This window comes from Berghia stephanieae, chromosome 6, assembly GCF_034508935.2.
Source record: "Berghia stephanieae isolate SIO BIC M18660-M18661 chromosome 6, UCSD_Bste_1.3, whole genome shotgun sequence".
Lineage (NCBI taxonomy): Eukaryota > Metazoa > Mollusca > Gastropoda > Nudibranchia > Aeolidiidae > Berghia > Berghia stephanieae.
The window spans coordinates 35,050,102-35,075,101 of NC_088365.1; the positions used below are offsets into that span (position 1 = coordinate 35,050,102).

Below are 25,000 nucleotides of genomic sequence, written 5' to 3' on the forward strand. Positions count from 1 at the left end.
TTAAGTCGCATAGAACCCCAGGTCCACTGTTTAACAGAAAATAAGGAATTTGTATTTTCTTGGAGTTTTAAAAATCTCTTTTTGATTTCATGTCAATTCCTATCCAAAGCCTGAATCTGACTCAATCATCGTTTTCGCCAATGTCTACGATTTCAGGGTGACCAAGGAAGTCCAGTCTTATGCCAATACGGGAATTCCTGGACGGTCATGGGTCTTGTCTCAAACTTGTTTGGGTGTGGAGCAAGAGGACATGCAACTGCGGTAGGAACGTTAATGGATGTATCGCATTACCTCCCTTGGATCAATAAAATCATGAGAAAGTTTTGATGATAAATGGTATTAAAAATTAAATAAATTCATTGATTTAATTTCTGGGTTTTTGTTGTTGTTTGTTTGTGTGCGTTAGTGTATGTGTGTGTGCATTTTTTAATGTGAACAACCGTCTTAATGTGGTATTATGTAGGGATAAAATTTGAAACTTAAGATTAATATATATTCGTCACAGTGGAGGATTGATCCATCGATTGCAAAAAAACAAAACAAAAAAAAACAACAAAAAAAAAAAAAAAAAAAAACAAACAAACAAAAAAAAAAAAAAAAACAAACCTCAAAGCTCGTATTTATGATAATTCCAAGTCTAAATTCACCTTAAGACCTCAGGTACATCCCGTCATAATAAAGTTTTGTGATGATGGATCATAAATTGGTAAAAGGGAGGAGGGGGGAGGGGGAGCGTACACACCTAGATGGCACAAATAAGTAGCGTACTAACTCATTCAATTGAGTCCAGTCTGTCAACGTGTCCATATTCAAGACAGCATCACGAATGCATCTAACTTCTTGATAGGCCTCATATTTCACTGCATTGATACGATCCCCATCAACTTTCATTGTGAATTACACAGTACATTCATGAATCGGCCCATTCCTTCCTTCACTCAAATAAACAAAAGATGTGTCATCTTTACCCCACGTCAGTATGCGACCCCATTCCCTAAATAACTCCTCCACGTCATGTATACACGTCTTTGTAGGTTTTATACTCATCTACATGTAGCCTACTTCTCTAAAGGCTGAGGAGGATTTAACAATTGATTGAGATATTGGACAACAAGGGGAAGTGACAATATAACAGTTTAATCAAAGTCGCCGTGCGAACTGAGGGTATCCTAAACTTCTTTGCCTTTTTCATAGGGAAGAGTGAATTTCACACACACCCATGTATTTAGTCACTTGCTCAAAGGTTAATTTTTTTTTATTAGGCTAATCGATCCAAATCTTTCATCAGGATCATGGAGAAATCCACAAACACTTTTTTAAGGACAATTTGCATTGCTGCCTTTGCAACCAATCACGGAGAACATCCTCGTCATTTCAATTAGAATTTAATAGCTTATGATTTACGAGTTGTTAAGATAGTACTGAAATTATATCATATCATACTGTGACAATCATTTCGGAGTCAAGATGTTGATGAGGATGGAGAAATGTACGTATATGAATGGTCATTACTTGTAAATTAATTATATTAACAATTTTGTCATTTTAAAACTAAAACAAAGTACATAATTAACTGGCCAATCAAATCTAAACCGACAAAAAATCACAAGCTATGTTTTGTTATTAAGGGTTTTACGGCGCTTACGACACATGCAAGTCATTTCAGCGGAAGTAAAAGGAAGACAATGGGAGAGTCAAACATTCTAGATAAACAAGAAAAAGTAAGTTAAGGAGACTGGTTCAAATAGGGAATAGATGTTTGTAAAAAATTGAGCTCTTATATAGTGCAATATCCACTAAACGTGCCCAAAACGCTTTACAAAGGGTCCCTAGCCAACATCAACACTTAACATGTAGGACGGGACATGACGCTTGTAAGGCGATATTACAATTATTTTTCGGATAGAGACAACGCTGTTAACGGTCAGGTACTCGTTTTACACCTGAGTACGGTTAGAGAATGTGAGTAAAAAGCCTTTTCCAAGGACTCAACTATACGCCGAGCGAGGCTCAAACCCAAGACCTTCCGACACGAAAGCGAGTGTCATACCACTAGACCACATAGCCGCACAATGTAGATGTAGATTCCAAGAGCACACTATCCATGTACTTGGTTTGAGATCACATACAAGTCTCAGAGAGGCATAAGCACAGGTCCCCACCAAGAGGAATACACTCAAATGTTCATTCAAAACAAACATACAACAGTACATAACAGAGAGATGACTGAGAAGGGAAAACAATGTCATCTCCCAAAAGTAGATCCACACATTTGACTGTTTCTCTCCCAGCCAAGGACTTCAACCAGGGCCGGGACAAAACCAAGCAATCTCACTCCATCTTTTACGCTTTCTGCCACGGCACCATTAGATACCGTCACCTAGGTATTCTATGAAGGAATATAGATAATCCATCAAAAAAGACGTCTGATGTCACCAGGAATCACCCACATCGTCCAAGGTGAGCAAATTGGGGGTTAATAATCATGTTCAAGGGGAAAAAAATGAAAGTGCCTGAAGCGGGTTCGAACTCCAGACCTTCCAGGTCATAGTGCAGATTTGGAAAGCAATTTGGAAATTTGGAAAACAGATATAAGGGGATAGAAGACACAATAAGTGTCCCAATATGGGAGGATAAAAGACCCCACCTAGCACAATCACAAGCCGTCAAAGAAAAGGAAGAATAGCATGTAGTGTGCAATGAAGCAGAAGCAAAGAATCTCAATGCCATTATTCCTGTTGATAATTAGTAAATAAATTGAACTAAATACTAGTATAATTTATGTAATCCAAAGTAGTTTGAAGACTTGGAACTTGTACAAATTATGTAATCCTTACTGATGATGGCAATCCAAATGAATTAAGATTTAATAATTTAAAACAACAACAAAAAAATACAATGCAGAGAACTGTTGAATGAATCTCTAGCATCTCACACAGCACCACATCATCAACATAAATTTTTTTTTTTTAATGAGCTTTTATATCGCGCAATATCCACTAAACGTGCTCAAAGCGCTTTACAAGGGGTCCCTGGCAAACAGCAACACTTAACATGTAGGACGGGCCATGACGCCTGTTATGTGATATTATAATTTTTTCGGACAGAGACAACGCTTTTAATGGCCAGGTACTCATTTTACACCTCAGTATGTTGAGAGAATGTGAGTAAAGAGCCTTTTCCAAAGACTGAACTATGCGCACCACAACAACATACAAAAAACATACAATAAGAGGCTGGAATCATTGGCAGTGATAAGCGTGGGGAACTTTGACTGAGGATAAAACAGAATTAGAGCTCACTAATAAAATACCTTTATTTCAAATTCGACCAGAAAACGTTTACTTCATATTTAGATAAATTAAGGACTTGTCAAAATGATTTCAACCTGAGATTTCTATGAAGTCTTGTCTGAGACGACTAAAAAGCTGTCAACGATTACAAGCACCACATCCCCACTGAGAGGATGGTTCATAACACATACTCAGAAATAAAAAAAAAGTATCATTCCATGACAAGGTGAAATAGCTACATAGAAAAGGTAAAGTTGATGATGTATGGGGTAAACATGCTGCCAGAGGATCCTCCGATTGTCCAACTATTAATTCAATTGCTAATTTAGAGTAAATCGCTGCAAGTAAACACTATAGAAATATATCATCATGATTATCATCGTCATCGTCACCAACATCACCACCACCATCAATTAAAAAACAAACAAACAAAAAAACGCAGTGAAGAAGTAAAACTTTAACACTTGCGAGGAAAAAAAAAAGATGTAATTTATTTTAAGGGAAATTCTCAACAATTTTAGAGATTCATTTTTATACATTCATCATGGTGCAAAATACAAAAATACCAATCATTACAAAATACTGTGTTAATTCAATCCAAATACAAAAGACAAAAAGACACATTCCCCTTCAGAATTTCTTTATAAGTTTGATGGCTGCTTGTGACAGTTTTTGGTGATATCATTGCCTGAGTAAAGGAAGACTGTACACATCGCTTATGAAATTTAGATTGGTTTAAAATTCATATCCTGCAATGCATAATGTGTCGTAAGAAAACACAAAGAGAACTACTTGGGAGAAAGAAGAGAAATAACAACATTCTCTCATGTGCTTAAACTGCAGTCACCCAAAGCTCCTCCACCAAAAGGAGACATTCAAGATAATTTCTGAATGACATTCAGTCAAAGATTTATTAATGAGAAAAAGTAATATCATCTCTCATGGAAAAACTCACATTTAATATCAAACCAAATTGTCTCATTCCTCGGAGGGTCACATTGGTGGGGACAACTTCACGTAGATAAAAGATAGAAGTCAGCGAATGCTAAGGACCAGTTAAAAATCAAATCCATTTAAATGGATATGTATTCAAAGACAAACTTTCCTACGTTCTAAAATGTATAATTTAAAGCATAAAATATGCAGGATAGCCAGAATACCAGGAGAAGCATTGAACCAAAAGGAGAAAAAAAATAAAACACAAAGAAACTTTATTATACATTTCATTATGAAAGGTTGGTAATCTATACAACATAATCAAATTACAATAGAAAAGAGCAAACAAATAATACTATCTATAACCATAGAAAAAAATCAGCTTAAATAATAAATATGCTATTAAATCTATGATTTTTACACAATGAACCATTAGAATAATTATCTTATTTCTATTGTTGTTTTTTTAACAGTTAAAAACTATTGACCAATGTGGCTAAGGATTATATCGAGAGGCAGAACTGTACAGTTAAAGTATAAAGTTTAAAATTATAACGATTACATCCAAATTACGACATGCAGTTTTGAGTACAACAGTCATAGCTTTAGATTCCGCTAGCACCACGAATCAGTGCTTATGAGTGGCAGTTGAAGGGATCGACAACAGCTGGCCACAAGATGGACGGATTCAGTAGTTAACTTGCATAGTTTATAACACTTTATTATCATCATCATTAAAATCATTATTAATAACATTAATTCTTTTCATGGGAAAATAACAATATGCCTTGGCAATGAATGTAGGATTAGAAACAATGGCGAATATTAGTGGCCTTTTCTGCTTTATTATTTGGTGATTGTTTGTTTGTTTTTAATGGTTTTACAGCGCTTGCAACACACTAAGGTCATATCAGCGCCCATAAAAAGGAAGAAAATGGGATGGTAAAAAGTTCCAAAATTACAATTAAAGCACCCAAGAAAAGGTGGAACAAAGGAGAATGGGTTCAAATAGGAAACAGATGTAGATTCTCAGAGCACACCATCAAATTAATTAGTTTGAGGTCACCTAAAAGTCTCATCCACACGCAAGCATAGGTCCCTACTAAGAGGAACACTGAAATGTTTACAAATCATAAAACATGTAAACAAAACATAATACAGTGCATAACAGAGAGATGGTTACAAGACAAATAAATATCAACTCCCAAAACTCTAACTATACATTTGACTGTTTCCCCTCCAGCTAGGGTATCCGGCCAGGGCCAAGACAAAACCAAGTAATCTCATCCCAAAACAAAGACAGAAAGCATATTGGAAAACAGATATAGGGGGATAGAAAACACAGCAGATGCCTCCCTGCCCACCATGGAAGTATTATTTGGTGAGGGTGGGTTTGTTTGTTTGTTTGTTTTTAAGGGTTTTACGGCGCTTGCAACACATTTAGTTATATCAGCGCCAGTAAAAAAGAAGAAAATGGAATAGTAAAAAGTTCTAGAATTACAATTAAAGCACCCGAGAGAAAGTAAGACAAAGGGCAACTGGGAACAAATAGGGATCAGATGTAGATTCCAAGAGCATACTATGAATATACTTAGTATATACCTTTAAGTCTCATCCGGACACAAGCACAAAATCCAACAAAGAGGAAGACACTCAAATACTTACATTGTACATTCAAAATAACAAATATAATAGTACATAACAGAGAGATGATTTACAAGGAAAAAAAATCATCTCCCAAAACAATAACTATACATTTGACTGTTTCCCTCCCAGCCAGGACCAGGACAAAACCAAGTAATCTTATTCCAAGACAAAGACAGAAAGCATGTTGGAAAACAGATATAAGGGGATAGAAGACACAGTATGTACCTCCCTGCCCACTATGGGAGGTCAGAAACCCCACCCAGGAAGAGAAAGGAAAAGGGGAAAAGGAAGAAGAGAAAAGTTTGTTTTGTTTTTAAGGGTTTTACGGCGCTTGCAACACATTTAGGTTATATCAGCGCCAGTAAAAAGGAAGAAAATGGGACAGTAAAGAGTTATAGAATTACAATTAAAGCACCCAAGAAAAAGTAAGACATAGGGGAACTGAGAACAAATAGGGATCAGATGTAGATTCCAAGAGCAAACCACCAATGTACTTAGTTTGAGATCACCTAAAAGTCTCATCCAGACACAAGCACAGGTCCCAACTAAGAGGAATACACTCAAATGTTTACCAATTATATAATATAATATGTAAACTAAACATAACACAATGTATAACAGAGAGATGATTTACAAGGAAAAAAATATCATCTCCCAAAACTATAACTATACATTCGACTGTTTCCCTCCCAGCCAAGGAGCTCCGGCAAGGATCAGGACAAAACTAAGTAATCTCATTCCAAGACAATGACAGGAAACAATTGGGAAACGGGTATGGGGGGATAGAAGACAGAGCATGTACCTCCCTGCCCACAATGGGAGGTCAGGATCCCCACCCAGAAGAAGAGAAAAGAAGTGGGGTAAAAAAAAAAAGAGAAACAAAAAAAGAAAAGAAAAAAAGGCAAGAAATGAAAAGAAAGAAATCATCACTAAGAAATATCTCCTGTACAAAGATTGTGGACTCGATCATTTAGACTTTATTAAACGTGTAAAACAAGTTACAGATTTTAGCCCATTTCAATCTGATTCCAATTATACCTTATTCATTTACCTACCACAGGAAAAGGGAATGATTTGCAAAAATATAAAGATATGTTTTATTTTCCAATTTAAAGCCAGTGGGTTTATAAAATATATATTTCTATTTGTTTAAGAAGCAATGTTCGCCACTGTTCATATAAATGGGTCACAAAAATCAGTTCTCAATAATTTTTACAAAAACATCATTCAACAAAACAATTATTACTTTTTTTATTATGACAATAACATGAAAATAAATTAATCTTCCAATTAAAAATATTATAGGAGCCCCAATGGGAAAAATAATTAAATAAACATAAAATCCACATTCAATTTTAGCCCATAAAATTAGTAATTATAATAATTTTTTTACGATCAACATTTTCAAAATCACAAAAAAAAAGTTTTTTTTTAATTTAAAAAGAGAAAGATATTAAATTTAATGAAGGATAAAAAACATAATGTTGCAAATATCAAGTAGCATGACAATTACAAACATATTTATAGTTATTCTAATTAATTGTTTTAAAAAATAAGAGGTGCATCACTCTGTGTTGTTACCATAAAATAACAGATTGATAGAAATGAAAATAATTTTTTTAAGTGATCAAAACATGCATGGCATACATTTTTTTTACTCCTACAAGGTTGAAAATCAATCAAACCTTTATTAGGGGATATTCTTCAAATGTATAAAGCAGAGTACAGGAACATTTTAAATCCTTAGATGTTTTTCCAAATGCATGTATATATGTATTAACAATCTACATCAATGAACATATCATATCACAGGGTTCTTTAGGAAAGGATAAGAATTATCACAGAAATTTGTTCACGTGTAATAATTAGTTATGAACTATTTACAACTTTTCTTTGTTTCTTTTATGGGTGTAAAGCCACTAATGACAGTCTTTGGTCAAATCAAGGCCTATAAAAAGTCCAATAATAACTATCAGATTTATAGTTGATCAGTGTCACGCTTTGGTCGATTTATTGCCAAGAATAAAGAAGATAGGACACAACAACTAACTAATAATAATAACTGACAGATATAACATGTCAAATCTGGTTAATTTTCATCTAACTCCATCGTCATAAATGTGGGGTCCCTTCAGGATTGTGTTCTCTCCCCAGTACTATTTACAATAGATATTCATGATTGCAGAAGTCCCACCCTGATATTGTACCTATGATAAAATTTGCAGACAGAAACATCACTAAAAGGCCTTATATTAAACAACGTTTTTGATTTTAAAAATGAAATTGATTCTTTGATTTCCTTGTGGGACAGGAGGAATAGTTTAGAGTTAAATGTAGGATAAACAAAAGAAATCGTCATCCTTTTGGAAATATTGCTTTACCCATGAGTCCATCATAATAAAACAACACACTGGAAATTGCCTCCGAATATAAGCATAAGATTGTAAGATAATTATTTGAGATAAGGCGTATCAAAAATAATAGTTTTAAAATTGATTAAACATTGAGCAATTTGTTTTACAGGTCGGTCAGCAAAAGCATAACATATAGCTGTTCTCTCTAGGGAGGCAATATCTCTGCAAGCGACAAGCACAACATTGATAGAATTATTAGAAAGGTGTCCAAAGTCACCAATTCCATTGACTGCTTAGACCTTTTGTTCACGAGATGTTGCCTTTGTAAAATCAAAAAGATAAGTGATGACACTTCTCGTCCAAGGTCCAAGCATATTAAAATATCTCAGATGATTATTATATGAAGAGCTAAAGACATTGGCAATCTTTTCTTCCGATGGCATCAGGCTTTTTCATTGTCAGCTGCGATCTATACTCTTTCAATTCCAGTCATTTTCTTTATAGATATATTATAATCATCTATCATTATTAGAAGAAAAGATATATTTACTTTAAAAAATCATTTTTATTTAACATACCTTTTTTTTTGCAATTTTTATATATTCTACAATATATCCACATAATACGTAATATACCATATATTTTGTATGAATTATCAAAAATATTGATGTTCTTTTACTTTTATTTCTATTTCATTCACTGTATTGCTTTTTGAAATATGTAAATATATTTTATAACACTTATTTATTCATTCATAATTGTACACGCAATTCCTTATGGATGAAAAGGTTTATTTTATTTATTGATTGATTGATTTATTTAACAAATATTAGAAATGAAAAAAAAAAAAAAGACTTCAAGTTCAGTGTTAAAACATTCCTCTGGCACATAAGAAAATAAGAAGACATAGAAAAGAAGCACACAGAAGTAGATCCTGGCCGCAATCTCCCCTGTGGCAGCCCACCTAGAGTCGCAAACAGATGCACCTAAGAGGCCTCCACATAAAAAGAAACATATTCAGATGGCTTTCTCAACCATATTCGTTCAAGAGAGAAGATTTAAAGCAAAATAATTTCTCTCTCTCTCTTTTTGAAAAATCCCCCAAAACAAATAAAAACATACAATACCGACGCACTTAAACTCAGCAACTATTACACGACAAAGCAAGCTGACAAAGCATAGGAATGTCTGTGTTTCATATTAAACCACACCCTCCTTCCCAACCCTCCAATTAGTAAGGGGCTCAAATTAGTGTCTGGACCAATATGCCCCATTTTCAGTCAATGTAAGAAAGTAATGAAGATAACAGCTTAAAAAAAAAAAAGCAAAATACCAAACACACAACTTAGCATCTCTTTGGAATGGACCCAGATATACAAAGTCATTGTTTTCATCTCACTAATAATAAATATCATAAAAAGTGTTATAATAAAATACAAAAGTATACTTGTGTGTTTTTAGATAGAAACTTGGTGTTTAATATGCCATGAACTATTGGAATCATGGCTTGGTTCACTAAAGCCTTGAAGAAGTTAATATATAGAACTTAATAAATGACAGGCAATTAAAATAACAATAATTTATTTTTAAATTTCTTTGTTATCGCCAAGACACCTCTGCTTTCTTTAAAGCTGAAATCAGTGTAAACACTGAGATAAATGATCAGGTATTTTGAATTTCAGTTCAACCAACTTTTATGGTGTTTAATCGGTTGCTAGTGCTGTTGTTGTAAGGCTGTGTTGTTCGGGTTTGCTGTTGTCCACATACGAGGTCTACCTTGTTGAAACTCCCCGAGTCCATGGGTGCCCATCTGCTCCTTGTACTCAATTAATGCATGCATAGACAATGGTTGCCATGATGACTGGAAGCGAGCTGAACTGTTTTGGGCTGATTCAGATCGTGTGTTACCTGAACCTAAAAGGGAAACAGTGTTTGAAAAAAATAGAAGATAGCTTGCTATTAGTTCTGCTACCTTGATAAAACAGAATCAGGTATGCTTTAAACAAACAAAAAATTAATGATATCGATGAAAAAAGGAGCCTTTTGTTTCTTTGTGACTCATGTTATAATTTGACCCTTTATTTCATTTTCTTCTCAGAAACTGATAAGCCAATGTGGCACTTTAAGCCATTTCAGTCCCGGAAAACACTGTTATTCCAAAAGAAGGACAGACAGCTGAATGGACGGAAAAAAGATAGGAGGATAGAATATGTCTTGGATTTGCACATGGACAATTAAACTCAGTCTAAGTTAGTTGGTTTGTATGAATGAGGGTATGTTTTAATGTTTTAAGGGTTTTACGGCGCTTGCAACACATTCAGGTTATATCAGCGCCAGTAAAAAGGAAGAAAATGGGATAGTAAAAAAGTTCTAGAATTACAAATAAAGCACACAAGAAAAAGTAAGACATAGGGGAACAGGGAACAAATAGGGATCAGATGTAGATTCCAAGAGCACACTATCAAAGTACTTAGTTTGAGACCACCTATAAGTCTCATCCGGACACAAGCACAAAATCCAACAAAGAGAAATACAATCAAATACTTACATTATAAATTCAAAATAAATATAATAATACATATCAGAGAGATGATTTACAAGGAAACAAATATCATCTCCCAAAACAATAACTATGCATTTGACTGTTTCCCTCCCAGCTAGGACTCCGGCCAGGGCCAGGACAAAACCAAGTAATCTCATTCCAAGACAAAGACAGAAAGCATGTTGGAAAACAGATATAAGGGGATAGAAGACACAGCATGTACCCCTTGCCCACTATGGGAGGTCAAGAACCCCACCCAGTGAATGAGGGTAAGTTGCTCTTATAGTCAGTGTGTCAAGCACCTTTCGATTCTCTTTAAACTTCAACAACACTTTCAATGATGTCCTTTCAGTGCCAGGATAGGAAGTCAGATGGTGCTGGGGTTGGAGAGCATGGAGGATGATCACAGTTTTCATGTTCTTTGAGAGTAGAAATGGCTGAAATGCTAATGCTGAATGTGCAGGGGTGTTGTCGTGGTGTTAAAAACGTGCTCCCCATGCCCTGCGGTTGCTTTCTTCTAGCATCTTCTCTTAAACACAACAAAACATCCATGTAAAACTGTTGGTACAGAGATCGCCTTTGAGGTACAATTCTCAATGAACCATTCCACTGCAGTCAATGAAAACAATAAGCATGGATTTCAATGTGCTTTTTACCTGATGGGCCTTTCACTGTGACAGCTGAATTTTTGTCTCTGGGTCATGACCGTCAATACAAATCTAATCACCTCTGATTATTGTCTCTAGAAACCAGTATTCATTCTAACAGAACTCTCTTAAGGTTTTATCAAATGTTTATCTGTTTCTGCTTTTGCTTGGCTGAGAATACAACATTGGCAATGTCAACATCACTTTGATGGCAATCTTCGTCAACAACATTGCTAACCAATTGAAAGTTTTCCCTTGTTGCTGCCAATAGCAGTCACCTAGAATGCGATTCATCCCAGCAAGACATTAGGTCTACCTTAAAATTTGAAAACCATTCAAAACACTGTGACCTACCCATAGCATTGTATCCAAAGGCCGTCTAAAGCATTTCAGAAGTCTCAAATGGATTCTAAAAGAGTTTGTAACAGAAATGCTGTTCCACTAGATTGCTCATCTTTATCCAGTCAAATAGTCAGTACAAGTGACTTTAAACTATCACAAACTTTGTACAAAAATCAGCTTACAAAAGGCTTTCAAATCAAATACATAAGGGACTTGTCTTCTAATAGCTTTCACAAAATCCAGAATTTTGTGAGAATGCAAATGAAATGTTCATAACATGTTAAAAAATTTATTACAACATATTTCAAAATGAATTCATTGACATGCTCGATTGGTGCGTCTGTTGTGAGACTAGTTTGGAGATTTATTGAATGCACCTTCTATTTGTTATTCTAATCATGAAGAAAAAAATAAGGTCACACCTGAAGCAAAACTGCGTCTTGTTTCTAAGGCAGACATTGACTTGAGAGATCCTGGCAGGGAACCACGAGATGGTCTGGAGTCACGTAGAGACAAGTCAATACGACCTGGGTCGATCCTGTCTTTCTCTAAGCCAAGTTTTTCTAGGAAAGCTCCCTGTACTCTTGCTTCTTCCTCCGTCAGGAAATGGTATCTTATTGATGATAAAAAAATATATATATAATTTATTTTAAAGAACACACCTAAACCTAGCATTGTGGCAAAACACATGATCTCAATTTATTAACTCAGATTAAATGAAGTGCCTGACTGTGAAGATTAATATTGTAAAAATACTTATAAAATACAGGCACATGAAGCAAAAAGTTGATGTTTGCTTGTTTGGGTCATTTGTGTGTCAGGAAAAGTAAGATAGAAGACTTAGATAAAAGTATTTAATTTCAAAGTTTAGGTCAACAGAAAATAAAAATAAGCAAAGCTTAAGCATTACAAACAAAATAGAAAATTGATCAAAGACTTCAGCAGTCTTAGAGATGACTTAGTCAAAGAAAATTTCCGAAACACACTAGCATCAAATCTTTCATCAAAGAATTTAACCCAGCTGAAATTCAATAACATCTTGTCCAAAGCGTGCTGATGAGCAAGGAAACAACACTGCCTGAGAGAAGTAGTACACAAAAACAAGACTACTGTCATATACTGCATGACTTATCACAGCAGCAAAAATAACTGAGACTTGACATACAGCTGTTCAAATACGGATGAGAAGAACAAAATGAAGAGACAAAGAAATGAAATCATGCATAAAATTAAATCTCAATCATAGATAATCACAAAAAGAAAATAGATGAGATTGTGACAGAAATAAATAATATGAGTGACAGTATGAAATGTTCAAAGTGGTGAATATAATCAAACGACATAAAACTAAATAGACTTATAATCAAATATAAATGCAATAAGACCTCATGTAATGATAAAGAAATTATAAACACAACAAGCGTGTACTATACTGAGAAATACAAGGGTATTCAAGAAGTGGAACCATTCAAGTCTACCAATCTAGAGCTTGAAATGCCTAAAATGCTCCAAGAAATAAGTGAAGCCATACAAAAGCTCAATAACAACAGATTGCAAGGTTTAGATGATGTTAGAGCAGAAGAACTAAAATGTCTTGATGACAAAGGCAGGCAAGTACTGGCTGATATGTATAATAAGATATTTAAGTGAAACAAGTTCTCAATCTTGGAAGTGGAAAACTCATTCTGCTATACAAACCAAATAAAAAGAAAGGCCCTTTAGAAAATTTGCGACCAATCATTCTATTATCCATGCTAAGAAAAGTTTTAAGCACAATCACGCTCAACAGAATTATAGAAAAGGTAGCGGAATATCTTTCACCATCACAAAGCGGGTTTAGAAGAGATAGAAGCAATGTGGACATAGTATGAAAGCCAGAATGGAAAAATATAAGGAAGAATTGACCATACTTGGAATAGACATGAGGTCAGCTTTCGACACCATATGTAGAATCAAGTTGTTATCAATCCTTGACTCATTCTTAGACAAAGATCATGTGAAGCTCATAAGATAGCTATTATCAAATTACAATTTGAATCTGGCAGAGAATTAACAACAATATCAACCTCAATTGGATCCCCTCAAGGAGACAGCTTGAGTACTATTCCATTTACAATATACCTTGAATCGGCAATGAAAGAACGAAGAACAAACTTACCACCAACAAAGAAGATGGCACGTGAATTGATATATGCAGATGATGCCAACCTAATCTTTGAATCAGAGCATCAAGCGAAAATATACACGCCAATAATATCAACTACCCTAGAGTATACAAAAATCAACAGAAACTTAAATGAATGGAAAAGTGTAAGTAAACTAGGCAATTTGATCAACGAAAATGAAGACATCAGAAAACGAAAGCAGCTGGCCACCAATGCATTCAACCAACTCCAAAATTTATGGAATACAAATAATATAATCAGTGAGAAAAAATTAATGCAGATTTACGAGGTACTGATTATTCTGATATTGACATATAATTGTGGAACCTGGGGCCTTACAAAAAAAGAACTTAGAAAGTCTTGATTCATACTACTGCAAACAATTGCATTGCGTAATCGGAATTTATTGGCCTGAGACAATTACAAATACTGATCTCTATGAAAGAACCCGAGTCCAACGCCTGAGTACAATAATAAAGGAACAGCGATGGAGGCTATTACGTCAAATCTTAGATCAAGGAGATAACATCCTGGCCCAAACTGCGATGACAGAATATATCCTTCATGGCAACAAATATGTAGGGAGACCACCAACATCAATAGTAACCACCCTGAACCAGGATCTCTCTACATATCAGAAATCTCTAGACTCAGATGAGGCCCAATTAATCCCCGAAGAACCAAGAAAAACTGCAGTGCCCTCCGTACTAAAGTCACAACAAGATCTTGACAGCCTCAAAAGTCTGACCCAGGGCCGTGATCAATGGAAACAATTAACAACAGGGATGAAGAGAGCAGTTATACTCATCGAGGATTTAAAAATCTGTGATTGAATCACACAATTCTCAGCAAGCATCATTCAGACTATGAGGTTGCTACTTACTTACTTTACTTTACATAGTCTAAGGAAGAAATCATCACCTCACCTGGATCTATGCCTAAAATGAAAAAAATATATTAACACTATATAACTATATAATACAGATTACCCCATAAACATATGACATCAAAGTGACGATTTACGGGGCCAAAAATAAAATGTCTAATAAAAGATGGGCAAATCCCAATGACAGTTGTGATTCCCCAACCCAGGATTTTCTATTGCCCTTAGATCTAGAAAGCAAATTACACAATTGTTTTGTCCCACAATACACTAAACAGGAGATGGTCACACACTCATTTCAAATTCTGCAAAGAAAAAATTTATATTAAAATCACACAAAAATAAAATCCAGGCAAAACTATTTTATTTCAGTAAAGGACAGAAAGAGAGAGTTTAATATTGCCTCGGTGCATAAAAACGTTGCCCATATAAATCGAACTGCAAATTTTATGTTTATTTTGCTAGAAGTGTAATAAACAGTTTGCATTGCAGGGTGTGGTAAGTATGGAAGCCTTGGAAAAGCATTAAATGACAGATGTAAGTATTTCATTTGGATTTTAAAATACCTCTTTCTTTTTTTTTTTTTCTAATTTTTTCAACAAACAAAAGACAAAAAAAAAAAATGATGTGTGAACTTTGATCACGATTGACGATATTTAAAAACTTTAAATCCAAACTCACCTTGGCTCTTTCCGAGGTCTCTGTTTGGTCATGACATTGTGCCAGATCGCCTGAAGGCCTTCACTAGTCGTGGACGGAACAGGACTCAACACAGATTTGGGATGGCAAGGCTTGGTCAAAGTTTTTGGCAGTGGCTTATTTTCTATTTCATCTTCTACAGCCTTCTTATTATCATCATCAATATTGTTATCGTTTACATTATGGTCATCATCATCATCATCCCCTTTGTCTTGCTGGTACTCCTCATCAATAACTTTACCCTTTTGTATGGCTTTCAGCTTTCTAAATTCCATCCTTTTATCCTCGTCCATCCATTTCATGTATGATGCCTCTGATAATTCCTGTCAATCAACAAATTTATGAAAGAAAATAACAATGAAAATTGTAAGACATATTACCCCCTTAAGTGAGGCAGTTCTCAGTTTAAATAATTATATAATCTGACGTTGGCATTTTACACTGATTAATTCATTCGACTCAAATGAGAATGAATATCTGGCAGTAGGTAATTTCAATTATTGTAAGAGTCATAGCACAAAAAGGATTCCAGTTGGATGGCTTGTATAAAATGAAAATATTTTAAATATGGCCTTCTGTGGAATAAATACTGTCTTTGTCCATTCATACTCTAAGAGCTTTGTCATGCTAATGAATGTCTAAAATAGTAAAAAAAAATAAAAAACACAAAACAATTACAGTGACTTTATGTCATAATAATTTCTTTGGAAATGAACTGAACTCCTTGTCTTTCTAAAAAATGATTTCTCCACATATTTAAAAAAATATATGTAAGTTGATATATAAGTAAAAAGTATGACTTGTAATTATCAAATCTGTAAGAATAACTTGAATTGAATTTCTAAAGTGGGCATTGTAGAGCAGTATTATAAAAATATGCAATGGTACCTTTCGTGAAGAACCCAATATATCCAAAAAATCCAGTTATTGTTAGGGTTTCTTAAATTAAAATATAAAAATTGAGCCATTGTTAAAAATAAATATTGGCTGCAAAAAAAAAAAAAAAAATAAATAAATAAATCTTATTGGTGACAATCTAAGCTCATCAAAGATTTACGTGTTTCAAGGCAGATAAATAAAAAAAAGGAAGCTTTGTTTGGCATTCTGTTTATTTGCTTGTATATTTCTTACTTTATTCATTTATTTGTGCATGCATGATAGTATAGCTTGTCATGCTGCTAATGAAGGTCATAATTATGCAGACTCTTGGCCAGAAAAGAAAAAAAGTTTGTTCTCACTGAGACATCATCATTCCAGGAAGGCAGATACTTTCCAATTCCCTCATCTCCTTCATTGACTGCAGGTAGAGGACTATTGAAAAGAAGCACTTTGGTGCGGTCATTATTTGTCTGGGAAGAGCGATACATCAGCTCTGTTTTGTGTCTGAGGACAGCTACACGACGAAGCAGAGATTGGTCCATCAGCCTGTTCAAATCGGGTACCTGTTGTGGAGTTTGGAAATAATTTGATTACTACGAGAAATAAAAATAAAATCCTTATCATCAAATGGCACAATGGGTGTTCAAAAATGACATAATTGTAAGAAAATTGAGGATTATGCAGTGAAAACTACTTCTACAATGGCAGCAGCTTCTAATGGTCTCACACTACAATGCTATGATGATCTATCCAGGCAGTGGAATCGTTGCCAGACTTGTGTATAGTCTCAAACCCGCATGGTAGATTCATCACATATTCAACACAACGCTCAAGTAATGCTCTGCAGTTTCAGGTTCTCGTCCACAACAAGATGTGGGATACATTAGGCAAGTTCTCGATCTCAGTCCATTTGCTGCTACCCAGTGTCTCCTCTTGCTGGAACAGAAGCCTGGCAAATTCTCTCTCAGTTTCAGGGAGTCTACGCCCCCGTCCCCATGAGGGACCAAATTCATTCAAGTCGACTTTCATCTCGTATGTGCAACCCTGTCCAAAGTCAGGGTAGCTAAGTCCAAGGGATGCTGGGACTTATTTCGGCTCGAAATGAGGGCATCGACATAATGCGTCAGAGAGGGGTTTCCCCAGTACCCCATTATCTGGCTACAATAGAGAAAAAATTAAAGCCCCATTAGTCTCACAGTGTATTTTTCATCTCACACTTCATATTTTCTTTCTTCATTTTCCGTTCAAATTTTTACATCCCCAAATCTTTCCATCTGATTTATAACCTTAATTAGCACACATCTTCTTATAAGTTCATCCCCTATGTGTTGACTTTAATTAAACTTATTATACTAATTATGCTTCAGGGAATGCAACACCTTTAATAGACGTCCACCTCTGTTCCTTTATTCTGTAAAAGGTCCTATTATTGAAGTCTGCCACTTGATTTTGCAGAATCAAAGTCTTTGACAGAATTGTAAAGAATAATGTTCGTCTTTACAACATATTTGCTCCTTTTTGAGTATCTACTGCTGTCTATCATATGAATGTTAATTGTGAACTGGTCCTCCATCATTGTGAGTAGCTACATACCGAAGAAGAGTAGCAAAAGATTATCATTTTACCCTGATTAAGATGTAAAGCAATTATTTTGTGGTCGCCTCTATGTTTGGATGAATAATAAAGTATTCAGAAGATAACAGTGACAAATTATATTGGTAGGTGGCGTCATAGCAATCTAGAACTCGTCCACCATGACATGTAGGGTTCATTTCATACTCCAACCCAACATCACATCCTAGAGATTTCACCCAAAAGAAACTCAATCTAATTGTTGTAGGATTAATTCTGCTTTCAGTTCCAGAAGGGATTATGACATTGTATAACAATAATAATTATCTTACATCATCTGTCACTGTGAAGTTTCTGTAAACTGGTTTCTTTTGGTTGTTGATGCCATCTCTCACATGTGCACTGAAAGCATCCTGAAATGTAGTTTTACACAAAACAAAATAATCAAATTTAAATCAAAATGTTATGGAGAAAAAAGACTTTTTTTTTTAAAATGGTGGTACCTGTATTTATCGAACCTTACAACATAAACCTCGAATGATCTAGCCTGGGAAAAAAGGATAGAAAGAAGGAGAGAGAAAGAGAGCAAGAAAGATAGATAGAGAGCAATGGATAGATAGACAGAGAGAGAGGGAGAGGGAGAGAAAGAGAGAGAGAAATATATAGGGAGAGAGGAGAGAGAGAGAGAGAGAGAGAGAGAGAGAGAGAGAGAGAGAGAGAGAGAGAGAGGAGGGAGAGAGAGAGAGGAGGAGAGAGAGAGAGAGAGAGAGAGAGAGAGAGAGAGAGAGAGAGAGAGAGAGAGAGAGAGAGAGAGAGAGAGAGAGAGAGATTAGAAACACATTGATTTGACATATTACCTTTAGCTCCTGTGGAAATCGTCTATCGGATCGAAATAATTTGGCCTTAGAGTCAGACCTCAATGTGGTCCAGATGTGGCTGGCACCCATATGACCTGTCAACACCAATATTGATGATACATTATTTAACTAGAATATTGGTTTATTTAACACAATAAATTAATTCCAAATGATCTCAAACCCTTATCAAATTAATATGTGAATCAAAGAATTGAAGAATTCTTTTAAAGGGGGGGGGGGGGGGGGGGGGGGGGGTGATGACATACCAATGTATGGACGTAATCGATATATCTGTATTTGTATATCTATGATCATTAGCACTTGGTCCTCACTCATGTACTGCCTATAATTACGAAAAATTCGTAGAAACGAAATGTTGGCTCCAATTTCAGAAGTCCATGAGCCATTAAAACTTATTGAAATGAAAGTTGATGCCAGACTACATAGTTTTAAGGATTTTAAAGTGTTATTTAATCTTTCTGAGGGTAAATTGTTGATATTTAAAGTTAACTAAAGCGACTTCAATTTTTATCCTCTAAAAGTAACAATTTTTTTTTATTTTCGAGTAGGCAGGTAAGCTCACCTCCTTATTATATTGAAAAATCAATTGCGATCGTGTTTCTGGTAATCACATCATTTTGAATATATCTGAAAATATGTTCTTCACCCGTACAAACGTTGGATATTTAATTGAAAAAAAGTTCATTCCCACATAATAATTATAACCCTAAAAATAAACATGAACCTTTGAATTGTTTCCGAATTGTTTCTTAAAAATACCCTATTCAGGTTATGTAAAAATAAAAATTATAATTAACTATAATTAAGTTAATTCAAATTAAGTAGCTGTTTCTATCATATGCACAAAAAGAATTACAACTTGTCTTGAAATTTCTTTAAAAATAAAACTGTACTTAAGCATCATTTCAAAAATGAAAATAGATGTTATGCCGTAACAGGAAAAAAAATATTAAACAAATATCTATTTTGTTAATTTAAATGCTTTCATGTTGATAAACAAGACATAATTAAAATATCACAAAAGGGAAAGAGGAGAAAGTTATTTCATATTTGAATTTTGCTTCGATAGCTAAATTGTGAAAATGATGGGTTTTAGTTTACCCTGACATGACAAATCATTTTAAACAATAGAGCAATACGAGAGAAAAGCCTGAATCGTTGAAGCCCAATTTGTTGAAGCCAACTCTTACTGCTCTCTTGGTAAAAGAGAAAAGATATTATGTTAGGTTAGAGTAGAATCGAATTCTGTCTTTAGGGGGTCAAATAACAAAATTAGCCCTTTCAATACTTCTCGGGAAAACAAAGAAATATATTATGTCAAAATAGAGTAAAATCGAATACTGTCTTTAGAGGGTAAGTGAGGATATTAACCAATTAACAGCGAGACTAAATATCCATTGAATCATACTTTCTCACAATATCTATCTGGTTATAATTACAGGCCTGGTCGTCTTCACTAAAACAGCAGTAACCACAATACGACTTGGGATATCCTTGTTACTCTCAACTAAAAAGTTTGAGATTTTGTGTCAGGCTGTTAAGAAAACTATGGTGAACAACTTTGTGGGTGTGAAGTGAAAATAGTAGTTCAAGTAATAACATTCTTACTCTATCAAAAAAACACAAACAAAACAAAACAAAAAATAAAAACAAAACCAACAAAAACAAACAAACTGGAAATCTTAAATTAGTCCAGAGAAAAATGTGTTAATTTTACTAATTCACAGTTCAATGATGAAATAAAAGGTTACAACACAAACTTAAGAGAGACAAAAAAAAAAAAAAAAAGCAACGAAAATTAAACTGAGCAGAAGAATGGAATTTATTAAAGAATTGATTAATACTAGAGTTTCGAGCTGAATTACGATTCGTTTGTAACTCCGTGTAAAAGAGTATTTGTTGAATTATGATCACTTTTCATATCATTATAATGTATGCTCCCATCTAACTCTTTGTGTTTGTAAACTTAGCCACACAAAAATAGCAACGGGTGTCAGACTGTTCTATTGATTTTATGGTCAAGTCAATTCTCAATCAATTCACAAGGGGATAAAACTCACCCAATTAGCATGTCATTGATATACAACACTACACATTTTGGGTTTAAGATGAGACATTTATGAGCACAATGAAACTAATACTAAAATATAAAGATGACTTACAAATTGTGCACAAAGGCAAAACAAAATTTTTATTAATGCAGGAATTTATTCCTAGCAAATGACAATGTTGCATGCCGAATTACACTGAATTGAGTTTGTCATAATACAGATTTCTATGATAATATGACACAAGTGAAATATGATGCAATTTGATTTCCAAAAAAATTGTATAAAAGCTCAAATCCCTCATGATTTGGTGTCACTCGCAAAAAATCAAAATGCCAAGATTGTCAGAAGCAGAAAAACACAAGCAATTGGAATGGCTGGCAGTTCTCACTTGGAAATAAGCGATCAATTAGGATAAAACAACAGCGCCATTTGTTGACTATTTTGTTGATTATTTTTAGAACTTTGTCCTTAAACGACATGGATGTGGTCGTGGTTGAAAGACAACAAATAAAAAAGAAGTTGCAATTCATGAATCATTTCAAGACCCCTTTTGCTCTACAACCAGAGCAGCCATTGAATTTGGTATCTCTCCAGAAAATCGCCTGAAGTATTGTAGGCCGTTAGTTGGATATGTCCTTATAGAATCAGTGCACAGATTAAAATCCCTTTCACGATAAAAAAGGGAAACATTAATGGTGAACGACCTGCAGGAGGTCCTGACATCCCGTGTTGTACTATGATGACTCAAAATACAGGTGTCTCCGTTTCTCAACAGGATAATGGGAGGCCTCATACAAGTGCTATCTGTAGAGAATTTCTCCAAGGGAATAAAGTCAAAATTTCCACATGGCCGGCACGCTCCTCTGATCTCTCTCCCATAGAATATTTGTGAGATTTTTTTGGCCATCACTCTAAGGCAAGGGTAACAAACAATTCGTGAGAATATTGATTGTGGGGTGGAACAATATCACTCAAGAAAAAAATTCAAAATTACATCTGTTCCATGAGTGATATGTGTTTTGAATGCAAATGGAGGAGGGCATACAAGACATTAACATTGACTGTAACAAAATGCAGTGTTGATTTCAATCTGTCTCTGTAAAAAGTCCATAAAAAAATAGGAAAATCGATTAAAATGACCTCATGCCTTATATTAAGAAATGCTGGGTTTTTTTCCTCTTGTTGAATGTCGTTGTTTTAAGTTATGTTGAATTTGATTTATGTTGCTTTAAAGTCCATTGCACTTATTTTGTGGCATTTTATCATGAATCAAACGGCATTGTAGACATTGTAAGATTTAGAGATATCTTAAAACAAGTAGCAAATTTCAAGCAACAAATAGTATTGTTTTTTTATCATCACTCGCATTCTTTTTATTTTAATATTTTATCTTTCATTATCTAGTAAACACCAAACAATTCTGAGACTTCAGAATCTACATTGGAGTACATTTAAACTAAGGGACAATTAAATACCCTACAGAAGGAAAATGTACCCTATGGCCTTTGCTTTTCCAAACCTTTCAACAGAATATATATATAAATCAATACATTTAAAAGGTGGACGCTGATCTTCAATGGCATACCACACACAGAACTCTTTGAACTCAAAAATCATGAGCAAAATCCTGTTGTTTCCATTCAGATTAACCTGTTATCTTTTGTTCCAAGGACAAATGACTGACCACTATACCTTTCACTCATCCATGCACGTGAACAATTGGCAAACTCATGGAAGATTTTCTTTTTCTTTATCCGCCAGATACTATATTATAATTTATGACAATTTCTAAAGAAGAAGCCTTGGTATAATTTAAGATTTTTACTCAACAAGCAGACAAACTCGTGAAAATCTTGAATTAAAATTTGTGTTCATAACCCAATAAATGTGCTTTATTCCAGCATTATACAATTTGCGTTTAATTAAACGATATCGTAATTTAGAGTGAATGAATTTCTTAAACTGAGAAAGAAAAAATTGATACCCGCAATTCTTGTCTTTTTGGTTCTAAGCTCAATTCTCTCCATTTAATTTGTCCAGACCATTATACTGGATTGATATGGTGAGTCATTTATGTTGCAAAGAAAATTCTAGCATGAAAGAGACATTTTCAGCAATTTTTTAAAAAGGGGATCGACAAGAAAGAATCAGCACAGGAAATAATTTTTAAAGACATGAAACAGTATTAATTTGAAGAGAAGTGACATGAAAAAACAAAAGATGTTGATTGTGGTTAGTAATCTGAAAGCTTTGACTTTGAAAAGACATACCCATTTTTATGACTGCAAGAGAGTAATAAGATAAAATGGTGGATAAAAACAAATGAGGAGCTTGAACATTCATCTAACAGAAGAGGACCAAAAAAAAAAAAAAAAAAAAGAAAAAAAAGGAAGAGTAAAAGAAATTACAAGATTCAAACAAAACACATTGTCAAAACGCTTTCATCTGGATTCGGTGCGATGTAATAATATAATATTGGCAAAACATAAATAAATATGAATTTTGGAACAAATGATGTAAATGTCACAAGTCGCAAAAAAAAAACAAAAAAAAAACAAAAAAAAAAACAACTATTATATCAAAAAGCAAGATATGAAAATGGTGATAAAATACAAAATGAAAAAATCAGCAGCTTAAAACAATTTAAAAAAAAAATCTTATTTAAATTATTTAACATCATATCATAATAAGTTTAAAAGCAAAAATACATTATATGCGTTGTCAAGGTAAGCATCACTGCAATGTGAAAACAAAATAATTTTCAGTGAAATATTGTACACCAATTGATAATAAAATAATGGGGAGGTAAAGGATCTCATAAAAGACTAACTTGTATTCATAATGAAGTTTACACCTTTTTAAAAAAAAAACAAGCTTCAATGTGTTTGGGCATTAAAATCCTTCATTCTACAGATTAGGAAACAAAATGAATTCAGTTTTTATTTCATTTTGAGTTTAAATTATTTTAGAATAACCAGTGAGAAATGCCTGGCTAATAAAAATTATTGTCTCTAAAATGGTTGTTGAAAATGTCGTGCAATTCAGAGATATTGTCAGTTTTCCGACCATCCTTTATTCTTGCCCACATCCTTACAGACAATATTATTGATTTATATCTTCAGTATTCCTACACAACATATGTGTCCGTTTCATCAAACCGCTGCCGTAAGGATTTTGCTAACATCAAAAGTTGGAACAAACCACATGCCCATTTATGTTACAAAGACATCCGTCAACAAAAATACTCTAATATCTATAATATTATTTCATCAGTGCAAACAAAATCTGCCGAAAATTTTTCAATGCTCTGTAAAATATCTTTTAATCGTTCCTTCTTTCGTGATTTTAAAAATTTAAAATCAAATTTCAATTTGTATGGTTTGATATAACAATAAACTGAGGTTATTTGAGGCACTCAACTCTCAATCAAAGGAGCCACTTTCAATCCTGGGTGTCTTTCACATATTTTTTTTTCTCCCATGTCCATCCAGTTGTAATTAACAAGATGGGCTTTAAGATTGTATGGCAAGTACTTTAAGATAGACAAACATCCTATCCAAATGGTGCCAAGCATTTACTTCTTTTAAATGAATGCTACAGAAACCAGGATAAAATCCTGCTCCATTGGCCTTATGGATCTGAAGGACTGGCTTTTTTAAAGGCAATGGAGGACAATTATGATCGTCGAAATGAATTAATATCAAAATTCACTTTCAACTTGCAATATGCCTGTTGGAGATATCAAGAGCTCTAAAAGCTGTGCTGATCTTGGTACCTTCTGGAAAAAAATATTTATCGTCTTAAAATGTAAATGTTGCTTTTCTTGTATATCCATTTTTTAAATCTTTTTTTCTTTTTACCACATTATTTTGCCACGAGCCATTTAGAACAGCTGTATTTCCTGATCACCTTTATTAATATTATGATTCATCAAAATGCAGGAAAACTCATCAAGGTTAATTCAAAATATATAATTTGAGTCTACAAGTGTAAAATTAATTATGAACACAAGTATATATTTGATAATTCATAGAAGGATAAAATCCCACATCCTCCTCACCTTTCTGGCTTTTCAGTGTTGGATGCACAATCTTCTTCTGCTCTGGCTGCAT

At 34.1% G+C, this 25,000-nt stretch overlaps 2 protein-coding genes across 5 annotated transcripts in view; one reads left to right on the forward strand and one right to left on the reverse strand.

Moving 5' to 3' along the window:
- LOC144974940 (serine protease 29-like) overlaps positions 1–368 on the forward strand; it is a 4,684-nt gene extending 4,316 nt beyond the window's left edge. The window contains exon 6 of the mRNA XM_078918475.1: positions 157–368. Within this exon, the coding sequence (XP_078774601.1) occupies positions 157–327 (171 nt within the window). The 3' untranslated portion in view covers positions 328–368. The remainder of the gene's footprint in view (positions 1–156) is intronic.
- A 3,396-nt stretch (positions 369–3,764) lies between these two features.
- The window catches only part of LOC144974942 (uncharacterized), a 135,784-nt gene continuing 114,548 nt past the window's right edge, over positions 3,765–25,000 (reverse strand). For 3 of the 4 annotated variants that reach the window (XM_078918476.1, XM_078918478.1, XM_078918480.1), the window contains exons 6-13: positions 24,949–25,000; positions 23,159–23,170; positions 18,817–18,911; positions 18,292–18,372; positions 16,747–16,950; positions 15,491–15,831; positions 12,184–12,374; positions 3,765–10,144 (exon numbers count right to left, since the gene is read on the reverse strand). The exon at positions 24,949–25,000 is cut by the window's right edge and continues 69 nt beyond it. In XM_078918476.1, coding sequence (XP_078774602.1) covers positions 9,945–10,144; positions 12,184–12,374; positions 15,491–15,831; positions 16,747–16,950; positions 18,292–18,372; positions 18,817–18,911; positions 23,159–23,170; positions 24,949–25,000 — 1,176 coding nt within the window. In that variant the 3' untranslated portion in view covers positions 3,765–9,944. The remainder of the gene's footprint in view (positions 10,145–12,183; positions 12,375–15,490; positions 15,832–16,746; positions 16,951–18,291; positions 18,373–18,816; positions 18,912–23,158; positions 23,171–24,948) is intronic. The other variant, XM_078918477.1, reaches the window with a different exon arrangement.